At 33.0% G+C, this 12,496-nt stretch overlaps 1 protein-coding gene across 1 annotated transcript; it reads left to right on the top strand.

Moving 5' to 3' along the window:
• Window positions 1-380: 380 nt before the first annotated feature.
• Window positions 381-8,990, top strand: LOC134246151 (3-hydroxyisobutyrate dehydrogenase, mitochondrial-like). The gene is made up of 8 exons (XM_062728456.1): window positions 381-483; window positions 2,324-2,340; window positions 2,846-2,981; window positions 3,263-3,380; window positions 6,311-6,432; window positions 6,746-6,879; window positions 7,050-7,126; window positions 7,397-8,990. Exons 1-8 carry the CDS (start codon window positions 396-398, stop codon window positions 7,743-7,745), a joined length of 1,041 nt encoding a protein of 346 aa, XP_062584440.1. The 5' UTR covers window positions 381-395; the 3' UTR covers window positions 7,746-8,990.
• Window positions 8,991-12,496: the final 3,506 nt, after the last annotated feature.

Genomic DNA, 12,496 nt, shown 5'->3' with positions numbered 1-12,496 from the left:
ACCTCTGTTATTTTGGAGGCCCGTGTTTGTCCCGCTGATAGTTTGTAATATTTAATGGACTTTTGAGCTTGAATACTGTTCGTTATCTCCAACATAGGCACTTGTTTCGGAAATAAAATTTTAACCCATAGTATACCATGGGTTGAAAATTTATTACCGAAACAATTAAGTGCCTGTGATCTCCACATATTTCACCAAAACTTTTTCACTCAAAAAATAAACTTTCTATTTTTTCTGATGTTATTCTGTGAAAACTTTCAGAATAATTATTAATACCCGGTATTTGTATTCCACATAATAGCAAAGAAAAACATAAGATTATACTAATTTGACCTGATTTGAAAATTCGTCGGGTTCAAATGCAGCCAATTGTTCTCGGGATCAACATTCAAAAAATGGCAGCGGTCAACCAAACAAAAATAATGTTTGCAAATCTAATGCGAAAAAAAACTCCTAAAACAATATGCAAAAGGTGTTTTTCAGGTATATATACGATGACCTTTGAAGTATAATTTGCACAGTATCATTCAATTACAGTTGCACTTGCAGCGATAGGTCGAATTTCCTCTATGCAAGTACTTGTCGTTCTGCAGGTCGAGTACAATGTCTTGATTTAGTATAGCCATATAGCTTTAAACAGCTAGATAGCTTTATTAAGCTATTCAAAATAGATTTATTTAGCTATTTATATACAGTTTTTCACAAAAATGTTTTTTGCTAAAAATAAAAAGTCGCATGTATTTAACTCTTCATATATTTACTAAGAGGTCTATATTAACAACAACCAAAATCAAAGATAGTTCCAATATTGCAGCTTTGAATACTTTTGAGCAAAAAAAGAATTTCTATTGTTAGAGTAACTGTCCATGGTTTATGCGTGCGTTGAGGCATGGATAAGTATGATTGCTTCTCATTGTGCTGAACTGTTACTAATCAATTATCTTGTTGACCATAATCATGCATAATTTGTTTGCTTTCCTTTATAATATCATTGCAGAGATAACTGTATCAATTGCTGTTATAGCCCCAAAATTTGTAGAACTTTGAGTACAAAGTCTCTCAAGGAGACGTAATTTGATAAGTGATTTTTATATGCATTATTTTTAGAAGAGTTCAAGTTTGTATATCATCACTGCACCAAGGTGTGCTTTTTTGTACATACTGAGAAAACTGCAACTTTAAGAAAAAAGTGTAGTAAAATAGCTAAATAAAGCTATTCTGAATAGCTTAATAAAGCTATTTAAGGACAGATGATACAAACAAATTTTTTCTTTGAAAAAGATTTAATATCATGTCACAAGTTTAGAAAAGTGGATGGTTCTTAGAATTTTTTCTCCGAAGAACTGGAAAATGAAATAGATTTGGAAAATATTAGTAATATTTCAATAAAGAAACAAATATAGACAAATCACATTCAGTAAAGGTTTAAATATTTTTCAAAGAAAAAAAAAATTGTATCATCTGTCCTTAAAGCTATATAGCTAAATCAAGAGATTTTACTTGACCTGTTATGTCTCATCATGCTGATGTCCTTCTGTCCAAACCCTTACGTATAGTTGTGTCAGTTTAGATTTTAGTGCTACTTCCGAGCAAACGTTTGCACTGAAATAAATGAACTTAAGGATAATAAAGTTGATTAAATCAAATAGACTTAGATTTCCTTTTTTGTAATTTTTTTATAAAAAATTAAATTAAATTTTTGTAGTAGGTCCATTGGAATTAAGTCTTGTGATTACCTATCTTGCATGAATGAAATACTACTAAGTATCAAGGAATCATACCATAGGCATGTTTCGAATGCTGGATCTGATCTTCATATTCTAAATCTGGATAAAAGATTTTAAAGCAGATCCATTCTGAAGTCTTTATTTGCCAAAAAGTGACAAAACTAGCATGATGAGGCATATATGAATGCACATTGACAGATTTGCTTCAAATATTTGCTCTTATCTACAATACAACATAAATGATCAGATTAAAGTATCTGGAGCATGTCTTATCCTGGATGAATTAAAGAAGGTTTATATTTGAATGATTCATCTATTATAGTATATGTATGCAAGCTACAAGCAAAGGATACTGTAGACTGGGAATTACTTTGATGGTTTCAGAGTGTTCTCTATTATTTTTCTACTGAATTGAATCCTAGTTTATCAGATCACACAATAAAGTATCTTTCACATGCTTAGAAATATTGAGAAGAATTGCAATAAGTATCCTTGTAACAAATTGTGAAGTTATAGATAGGTGGAATGAAATTGATTTACATTATGTCAGATAGAGTTAAAATATTAAATTACTGAAGTGTTATTTATTTTTACAGTTACAAGACCAGTACAGGTAAGAAAGACCTTTATCTAGTAGTATATTCATTAGTCTATAATGTCAGAGACCTTTGCTGTGCCAGAAAAATGGATGAACAACTAAAGTCAGAAAGTACTTCTCAGATTGAAGATGGTTGAAACAGAGTATAACAAAATAACAAATACAATGTAAGGCATACAGTGTGTGTTCCCTGAATAGGGCCAAAAAATACAGAAATTGAATTTTTTTTAGGTGGCAAGCATGTAAAAAAAAAAGAATTTATTGAAAGTTTATGTTTGTATTACTAAATATGGATCAAGGAAAATAACTCCTAGATCTTGTTTGAGCCCTTTCAGGTACATTAATGGAGTTAACATGTCTTAAAGAAAAAAAAATAATAAAATTTGCAGAAATTGAAGAGGTTTTGCCCTATAAAAGTAGTGATTCAACACAAATTACATAGGAAGAAAAAATGAAACTGTATTGAAACTTAAAAATGTTAACAACCCAATGATGAGGCAAAATTTGAATACTTTTGTAGAATGACAAACCTCTCATTGGTTTTATTGGCTTGGGAAACATGGGAAATCACATGGCCAGGAACTTGGTCAGCAAGGGCTACCCTCTCCTTGTGTATGATGTCAACACTGATGCTGTTGATGGACTCAAACAAGCTGGTAAATTCTTATATATACCAATGCTAAAAGGGGATTAACTCCAATTGGATTGCTGTTAATTCTTTAGATAGTTATGCTTTATAAATGACTAACAAATAGAAAAAATGATTTACATTCATTAGCTAATTTTTAGAATTTTCAGATATATACATACTGGTATTTTCATAATTTCATGCACCATGCAAAACTCTATCAGAGGTCTTTTTTTCTGGGACAAGACTTGGTATGGAGTACATGTAAAGTTTATGTATGCATGCTAAAAGTAATTTTTTTGCTGCTAGGTGCCAAAGCTGCGGTTTCTCCAGCTGAGATTGCGTCAAACACAGACAGAATAGTCACCATGTTACCGGCCAGTCAACACGTCCAACAGGTGTATGCTGGGGACAATGGCTTACTCAGGTAAACAAATGGGAAAAAAAAAATTCTTATTTTTTATACGATATTTACCCTTTCATTTTATAAAATCATTTTTGTAATTTTCGTTCATCTTCACAGAGCTGCCAACCCTTACGATTTTGGCGTAAGGCGTACGAAATCGGCATCTAAAATACGCCTTACGATTTCTCTCGGTATTCTTCCGATTTCATTTTTTCTCCTTCAAAGTTTTTAATACCGGTATTTTCAAAGCTGGCAGTCTATAGTTTCTACATTATAACGTATTTATAATTCTTACAACGTTTGCTTGTATCATCGTTTCGGTTGTAGAAGGACAATCACATTCATATCAATGTATTAAAAGTAAACAAAATGGAAACAATCATGCCTCAGATTGCATGTCCACTTACAAAACATCTTCAGCGTCAGGGAGCGTAGGTGGTCTCTAGACCCTGCCTTACTATTTGTCATTTCAGAATGTTGGCAGCTCTGTCTTCATCTTATTTTTCAACTTGCAGATATCTTTAATTTTTTTTTCAAATATTATCTTTGATAATGTTTCATTATTGTATTAGAATTTGAGTACCAGGTATACATTTTTTGTAGTGTTTAATCATCTCTAACAATGCTTCTTTTTTAGTATTTGAGAATTTTTTTTGTGTAGCAGGTTTCACTTTCTAATCTAAACATTTAGGATGTACAATATTTGATGGACAGAGTTCTTGAAATCTTTTTTTGCTGTCAGTCATTTGGACTGACTGCCATGTGAAGTTTGTCAGTCCAGACAGATTTCTATCAGTCCAAAATAAATTCAATAAAAAGATTAAAAATATATTTGAATTTTATTATCAATATAAACATGGCATCTTTAAACACTGCACACTTCATGCCAATTTGATCGTCATATAAATTTCCTTGAATTCCCGTGGAGTTGATTTTCTTCATTAGTTTTTTTATCTAGTTTGTTTTTCTCACTTGGTTTACCATAGCGCCGTCAACAAACTTGTTTTACCTTGACAGTTTACTGATCATAGTTTGGCACTTGCATTCATCGAAGAAGTCATAACAAGATACAAAAAAGCCTTTGAAAGATTACGATCGGTTGGTTATAAGGAATTCGTACGAAATTTAGTCGGATTTTCTCAAGTTCCTCTGTCAACAATTACCGGTCATTTGGACTGACACAGAACACAAAGTAATCGGTCCTTGGTTGTTTTTATCGGTCTTGCCAACAGGACCGAAAGATTTCAAGAACTCTGGGTGGACATTTTATTTTGAACTAGTTAGCTTAGATTTGATTTAGCACAATTTTTAGCTCACCTCAATGAAGTTGGGGGGAGCTTATGTGATACCCTCGGCGTCGGTGTCGGCGTCCCAGGTTAAGGTTAAGTTTTTTGGAGCAGTTTTCTTTTTAATTACCTCTGAGTCCTGTATTGATTAGACATGCATGGAATATGGTTCTAGTGTGTTTCATTGTACCAGACAGAGTTTCAGATGCTGCAATTTCAGCAAAGGAATGACCAGGTTAATGTTTTTGGAGCAGGTTAACATTTTTGGTGCAGTTTTTGGTGTAGGTTTCATTTCCAAGTAACTATAAGCCCTATGTTGACCAAACTTGCATGGATGATACATCTAAGGATGCCTACTACCGGGCTTGCTTCGGATGCTGAATCTGACCTACATTTTCTGGTTGAGTGAACAGGTTAAAGTTTTTGGTGCAGGTTTCATTTCCAAGTAACTATAAGCCCTATGTTGACCAAACTTGCATGGATGATACATCTAAGGATGCATACTACCGGGCTTGCTTCGGATGCTGAATCTGACCTACATTTTCCGGTTGAGTGAACAGGTTAAAGTTTTTGGTGCAGGTTTCATTTCCAAGTAACTATAAGCCCTATGTTGCCCAAACTTGCATGGATGATACATCTAAGGATGCATACTACCGGGCTTGCTACGGATGCTGAATCTGACCTACATTTTCCAGTTGAGCTAACAGGTTAATGTTTTTGGTGCAGGTTTCATTTGCAAGTAACTTTAAGCCCTATGTTGACCAAACTTGCATGGATGATACATCTAAGGATGCACACTACCAGGCTTTTTTCGGATGCTGAATCTGACCTGCATTTTCCGGTTGAGTGAACAGGTAAAAGTTTTTGGTGCAGGTTTCATTTCCAAGGAAGTACGAGTTCTTTAATGACCAGTCTTGCATAGATGATACATCTAAGGATGCATACTACCAGGCTTGCTTCGGATGCTGAATCTGACCTACTTTTTGTGGATGAGTGAAAATGTTAGTTTTTGATGCATGTTTCATTTCCAATAAACTATGAGCCCTATAATGAGCAAACTTGCATGGATGATACATCTAAGGATGCACACTAATGGACTTGCTTCGGATGCTGAATTCGACATACATTTTTCAGATAATAGACAAGGTAAAAGTTATGGCTGCAGGTCTATTTCCAAAAACTATAAGGCTTATATAACATTGTATAAACCAAACTTGCACAAATGCTGCATCAAGAGATGAAAACTCTCAAATTTGCTTCAGATGCTGGATTTTCATTATATTTTCATGAAGAAGAACTAGTTTAAATTTTTTATGTAGGTCTATTTCAAAGTATCAGATCAAAATTGCTTAAATTTTTCATTTTTGGAATGTATACTTTTTGCTGGTTAATTGTGTGACTTTGCCTTACTTAAAGACAACATTCGTTGAGGTGAGCTCTGTAATCTCTGATTACCTATGTTTAATGTTCTTTTTTAATGTGTATAAGTGCAAGATATTTAGCGTATACTTGAATTAGTGAAAGTTTCTTTCTGTGAAAGGCGTTAAAAAGAATGTACAACTAAATGTAAAACATGTACAGTATATGTTCTGACTTCTGGCTAATGATTCATGCTTTTGCTTTAAGTTGAGAGATTGAAGTCCTATTTTCTCTTCCTATTTTCAGCAAGGTTGTGAAGGGCAGTATAATGATAGACAGTAGTACTATAGACCCAGCAGTCTCTAAGGATATGGCCAAGGCTGCCGAGAGTAAGGGGGCATTCTACCTGGATGCACCGGTCTCTGGGGGTAGGTACAGATTTAAAATTCTCCAGTGTACGTGTACCATCCTACTGCATCCAAGTCTCTTACTGGCCTATACATGAACGATAAACCAACTTATATTTGCATCATCGTTTATTTGTGATTTTTCAGTTTGAAATTAATCTGCATAATTAATTTTCACGAATGAGGAGACATTTTCTCTATAAATACTTAGCAAAATAATTGGTTTGCAGCGATTAATATTTGTGTTAGAGTAGGTCACGGAACTTACAGATATTTCTCGCATGAGAATAATGCATGTAGTTGGTTCACATGCATATTCTCTTGATCTTGACAGGGGTAAATGCTGCTCGACAAGCCCTTCTTACTTTCATGGTGGGTGGACCAGAATCAAAGTTCCCAGAAGCTGAGGCCATATTACAGAACATGGGCAAGAATGTAGTTCACTGCGGGCCAGTGGGCACAGGACAGGTAGAAAAAGATTTCAGTGTAAAATATACAACCTTTTAACAAAAGTACATGTATTTATAATGTGAAAAAAGAAATTCATGTCATTGCAAGTTTATGTATTTACATGAACATTGCTTTATGTTTCTGGTTGAATACAGAAGTAAAATTTCAGTATGTACATTGTATTACAGGCAGCTAAGATCTGCAACAACATGTTACTGGGTATTTCTATGATCGGGACATCAGAAACCATGAACCTGGGGATCAAGTAAGTACCAGTATCTGAAAACAAAGGAGTGTTGAAAACAATATAGAATAGAGAGAGGAATATATGTTAGAACACATAATAAGAAATCTGAAGTCAGGACATTTTGTAAATCTATTTGTCAAAAAATTGTTAGTTACAAAATATTCAAATAGAGTACAATTCCTGATGTGTTTCAGATTTCCAGCTCAGATTCAATTTTTATAACCAGTTAAAAAAATATAAGTACTTTGAAGATTCAGAATTTAACAAATATTTGACCATACTTTGAAGGTTGGGTCTTGACCCAAAGATGTTGGCAAAGATTCTGAACATGAGCTCGGGTCGCTGCTGGTCCAGTGATACATACAATCCATGCCCCGGGGTGTTTGAGAATGTCCCCTCCAGCAATAACTATGAAGGAGGGTTTGGTACTGCACTCATGACCAAGGATCTAGGTCTGGCTAACAACGCAGCCAAGGACACTAACTCTGCTGTCAATCTAGGTCGGGAGGCACTAGAAATCTACACCAAAATGACAGAGAAAGGGTACGGAGGAAAGGACTTCTCTGTTATCTTCAAAATCTTAGAAGAAATGTCAGGCCCAGAGGTGGAGAAGAAAAAGAAGGAATTCTTTGATTAATTGTTGAGACATTCCATGAATATTAAGTTGATCCTGTGAGTGTATATGCTTGTCAAAATGTTTTCTTGCGTGGGTACTAAAGATTTTGACCTGGAAATTTAGCTATAGTTATGTAAAATGCTGTGCAATCAGTTATTTGGAGTATATATGAATGTGATGTTCATTATTTGGTTTTTAAAGAAAGAAGAAGGGAAAAAAAATGACCCCTTATCCATAGGCATCTTGTAATGAACACAATGTATAGTACTTTAAAATCACCATAATCATATTCATGACAAACATGTTAAAGTTATTATTTTGCATTTTTGCACATCTGTGGATTGGAAGTGCACGATTTCTTACTATATATCTTTTAAATTACTTTGTAGAGTATGTAGTTGTTTTTTGTATTTTTTGTGAGAAAAAAAAACTTACTGGTCTACAATCAACTGTTTACAAATGTTTTATGAATTAATGTACTATTTTTGATATTTTCGGTTGTACATACATGTATCACATATAACTATAAGTAGTGATTTTTAGTGCTTTTCTATATTTTGTAAAGAGATTAACATCCAACAGTGTTAAAATATTTTTCCTTTTGAAAAGCATGGAATAATTTACAGAAGTGAGAATGAGATTGATGTGTGACTTCAAATGGTCATTATTTTTTGATGACCAAATTTTCAAGCATCAGATTTTTATATAAGTTTATTGAATTGTCTTTAGTGACATTTGGCTGGTCAGAAATTTCCCACTGGCAATGAAAATACATGTAATGTATTCACAGTGTGCACTAGGTCTGTTTGAGTGAGCTGCTTAAAATAATTGTGTACTGAATGATTTTTTTCCTCATTTTAACACTTTAGGGATGGGAATGGGGCAGTTACTATAGATTTATCCTGATTGATCATGTTGATAGATGCAATCAAGTTTGGACATATTTTTATAAAGAATACTCATTTTGCTCAACAATAGAAGGGAGAATGCATTATGTGCTTAATTTTATTTCAGAAATGTCAAAACAGAACTTTAAAAATAATTTCTGTAGATTGTGCAGTTCATTTAATGTGTGTGATATATGTGCTCTTAATTTTTTTTCTATAAAATACACATATTGACTTTGCCTTGCTGTGATTCACTTTTTGAGGTGACATATCAATACTTATAATACCAAGTTCATTGTATTAAGATACAAATGTACAAAGTGTCTCAGGTCTTGCATTATGTAATTGTGTCCACATAATAAAAGGAAGAAAAAAAGTTTTTCATAAGTCTTTTTTGTGCCAGTTTCAAAAGTACTAGTAATCGAATTATAGGTATGTTTCATAGGTGTCAGAAGCAAATTGTAAGGGGGGCTAAACCAACAAAAAAAGGTAAACCCCATTTTGAATACCTATATTATGTATATATTTGCAAAAAATGTGGGGGGTGGGGGCTAAGTCCCCTAGTTCCAATGCCTATGCGTTTCCATAGCCATCCTCTCGAGTTTAATTCTATGTCCTCCGTAGAGTTGTGTTTATACAATAACATTTGTCCTAGCAATTAATGGTACCATTATCAAGCATACTTTTGCGAAAATTGTGATATGCAGAGAAAATCTATTGTATGGTACCGGTAAATTAATTGTCACATTGGTTTATAAATTGCGATAGTTTTCTCATTGCATCTATACCTTCCATCTACCCAGTATTCAGAATTAAAAGAAAACGAACTTGATCTATTAGATAGAATTTAATAACAAAATCTCAGATAAAATCAATAAAAAGTTATCATTCTGACACAACAGAAGGGAAGGAATGATACGAAACGTTTCAAAACTATCTAATATTACACCAATAAAAAACCATATAAAACAAATGTCACGGTGAGCTAATGGCGTCAAACATTTGTTGTTCATCACTGAGCAAGTGTCCTGTAATATGTATAACTCTATTGCATATACTTTTCCCATTTATAGAAAACCTGTATTTTATCTCCCGAAATATATGTATTAGCTTGATACATCTATTCTTATTACAAATGTTTACAAACTGGTACATTGTATTTCATAACCTGAATTTTCAATATTGAGTCATATTCTGTTCAAATGTGAAAAGATTCTATATTCATAGAAAACTTGTAATTAATCTTCTGAAATATTAGATTGATACATCTATTCTAATTATTGATGTTTACAAACTGGTACATTAGTATTTCATAACCTGAATGTTTTCCATATTGAGTCATTTAATCTGTTCATAGATCTGTGAAATAATTCTATACTCATATCTAATAATAACTTTATTGACAAAGTTATGCTCTATGAACTTCCTACTTATTTACAGTTCAAGGAATCACAAAGGAAGGAGATGCAAGTTTAGGACAATTTTACAACAGGTCACATTATCATTCTGCTCTCATAAGTCAATGTACAAAACAACACAATCATTAGTACATGTATTACATGACGTCCCACAGTGGCAAATTAAAGGGCTTATTATAGTCACAAAAAGTTGGTTTTATTCTTGCACTGGGAATTCAATGATAATGGAGATATAGGAACAGTGATGGAGATTTGATATTTTATACAGTGTCATGGAATAATTTGATGTTGGAAGGGTGTATGTTACAATTATGACTCATATAATTAAATACCCTCACTGGCGCTTTAAAAATTGTCATGGACATAATTAATGTAAAGTTATACCTGTATACATTCCACTGAAAAAATGATAAAATCATACAAAGCTGAAGGCGCTCTCATATACAATGCACACTTTTGTACTCTTCATGCTATCACACAAACAAACACATTTTCTACTCTCACTAATGAAAATGCTAACATGAGGTCACAAAACTGTAATTAATTAAACTCTCAAATATGTTAACAAAACAAAAACCATGTGTATAAAAAAATGACATATCTCTGATACCATAAAACATGATTTAAAACATGAAAAAGTTATTCATGAGCACTTCAAAATAAAATTTAAAACACAAAACACTGAAAATCCTGATATGAAAAAATGGAGACATGTATATTCAAACATCACTTTAAAAAAATTACATTCCTTAGAAGTTACAGAGAAGATAAAAGAGTTTCCTCCACTAAATGAACTTCAATATATCATAAATGATTCATTTGTAACTTGGCAAGCAATGTCATCAAATTCACACAATATGTCATTAGTGTCCATGGGAATAAATCAACTCATTTCTATAAAGTATTCTCCTTCGCAAGATAGAAAGAGCTGTCCTAATACAAAGAAATACAAATACATTTGAAAATAAATTAATTTTCATTAAATATTCTTCATGAAAGCAAACCACAAAATATGAATAAAAGCAGAAAAATATACATGTTTGAAATCAATCAAATATGTAAAATTATCACAGGAATAAATCAGAGCTGAGTCTTGTAAAATGTTCTTGTGCACAACAATATATCTGCCCACAACCATTCAAATAATCTTTCATCAACCACTAATCAAAGGTTAGCTAGATTTCAGCAACCAATCACTGATTAGCTAGCTTTCAGCTACCAATCAAAACAGTGGAATATCCTCCAATGAGAATCCAGTTTTCAGACATCCTTTTCATCATTCATGGTGTATGTGATGACTACAGTTGACTTTTTGTTGTGGTCACTGGTGTCCGAGTGATGGCTGCGTGTGTCCAGTTTCTCATTGGTCACTGTCATGGTGTCCATTGATCCACATCTCTTGATCATCATCTGCCTCATGCTAGCTCTCTCCTTCTGTACTGACCGACTGAAAAAAGGACCAATTAAGAAACATGAAAAAAATTGTCTTATTAACAAAGCCAAAGAGCATCACATAAATGGCAAAAATACATGTATGAAAAGGAACACTCGAGTCAATTAAGCAAATCTAAGATCGAAAAGGTTCACAGCTAGTAATAAAAAACGAGTTTTCCAAACGGAAAAAATATTAATGGAGTAGAGCAGCATGAAAAACTTAGTCAGCAAGGCAACAATACAACAGAGATGACATTTTCTCTCCCTAGGAGTTAAGTGATAAACTATGTGCAATTGTGCATGCTGTTAAACTTTTAGATTGTTGCAATTTACATGTACATACAAACCAAACCAATGCTTCACTGATGTGATTTTTGTAGAAGATGGGTATGTGTGCATTTTTACATTTATTTATTAAATAAATTACAATCATTCTGTGAAAATTGACCCAAAATGAAATACAGCACTATGTCAAAAGCATGGAGGCCATCTTTAGAATACTATAAATCACATATTTTTATGACATCTTATTTCTGTGAGGCAAAATTTTCACAAATTATTGGTTTTATTGCTCTATACTAGTATCATCTTTAATACATGTAGGAATAGTAATATTCACGGGAATGACATTTTTCACAAGCACACTGTCTCACACATGTAATTACGTGAAAGTAAAGTTCTTGTGAATAAAAAGTGATTTACAGTAATGTTTGTATGCCCTATTATTTGATGGGTAGGAGGGAATTTTTTTCACATAAAAATTATAACCTCAACGCTGATTAAACACATAAGTATCCGGGAGGTATAAAAACATTTTTGAGTTAGACAATTTTTAGCCAGGAGAGGGCAACCAAACAATTTTTGAAAGATGGCCTTATTTTCAAGAATTAAAATTTGTGCAAATACATGTATACATATTGGTGAGAGCAGTATTATTGTTTTCTGATCTTGACCTTTCATATGACCTGACCTCACTATTCCACTATTCACATATCCTGTGAAAATTTGGGTATGCCTGAATATATAGTGCAAT

Source organism: Saccostrea cucullata, unplaced genomic scaffold, assembly GCF_032062105.1.
Source record: "Saccostrea cucullata isolate Sc308-1 unplaced genomic scaffold, CSIRO_AGI_Scuc_v1 ctg47, whole genome shotgun sequence".
NCBI lineage: Eukaryota > Metazoa > Mollusca > Bivalvia > Ostreida > Ostreidae > Saccostrea > Saccostrea cuccullata.
Note: the sequence above shows the minus strand (reverse complement) of the source record. Positions and strands in the feature narration are given on the sequence as shown.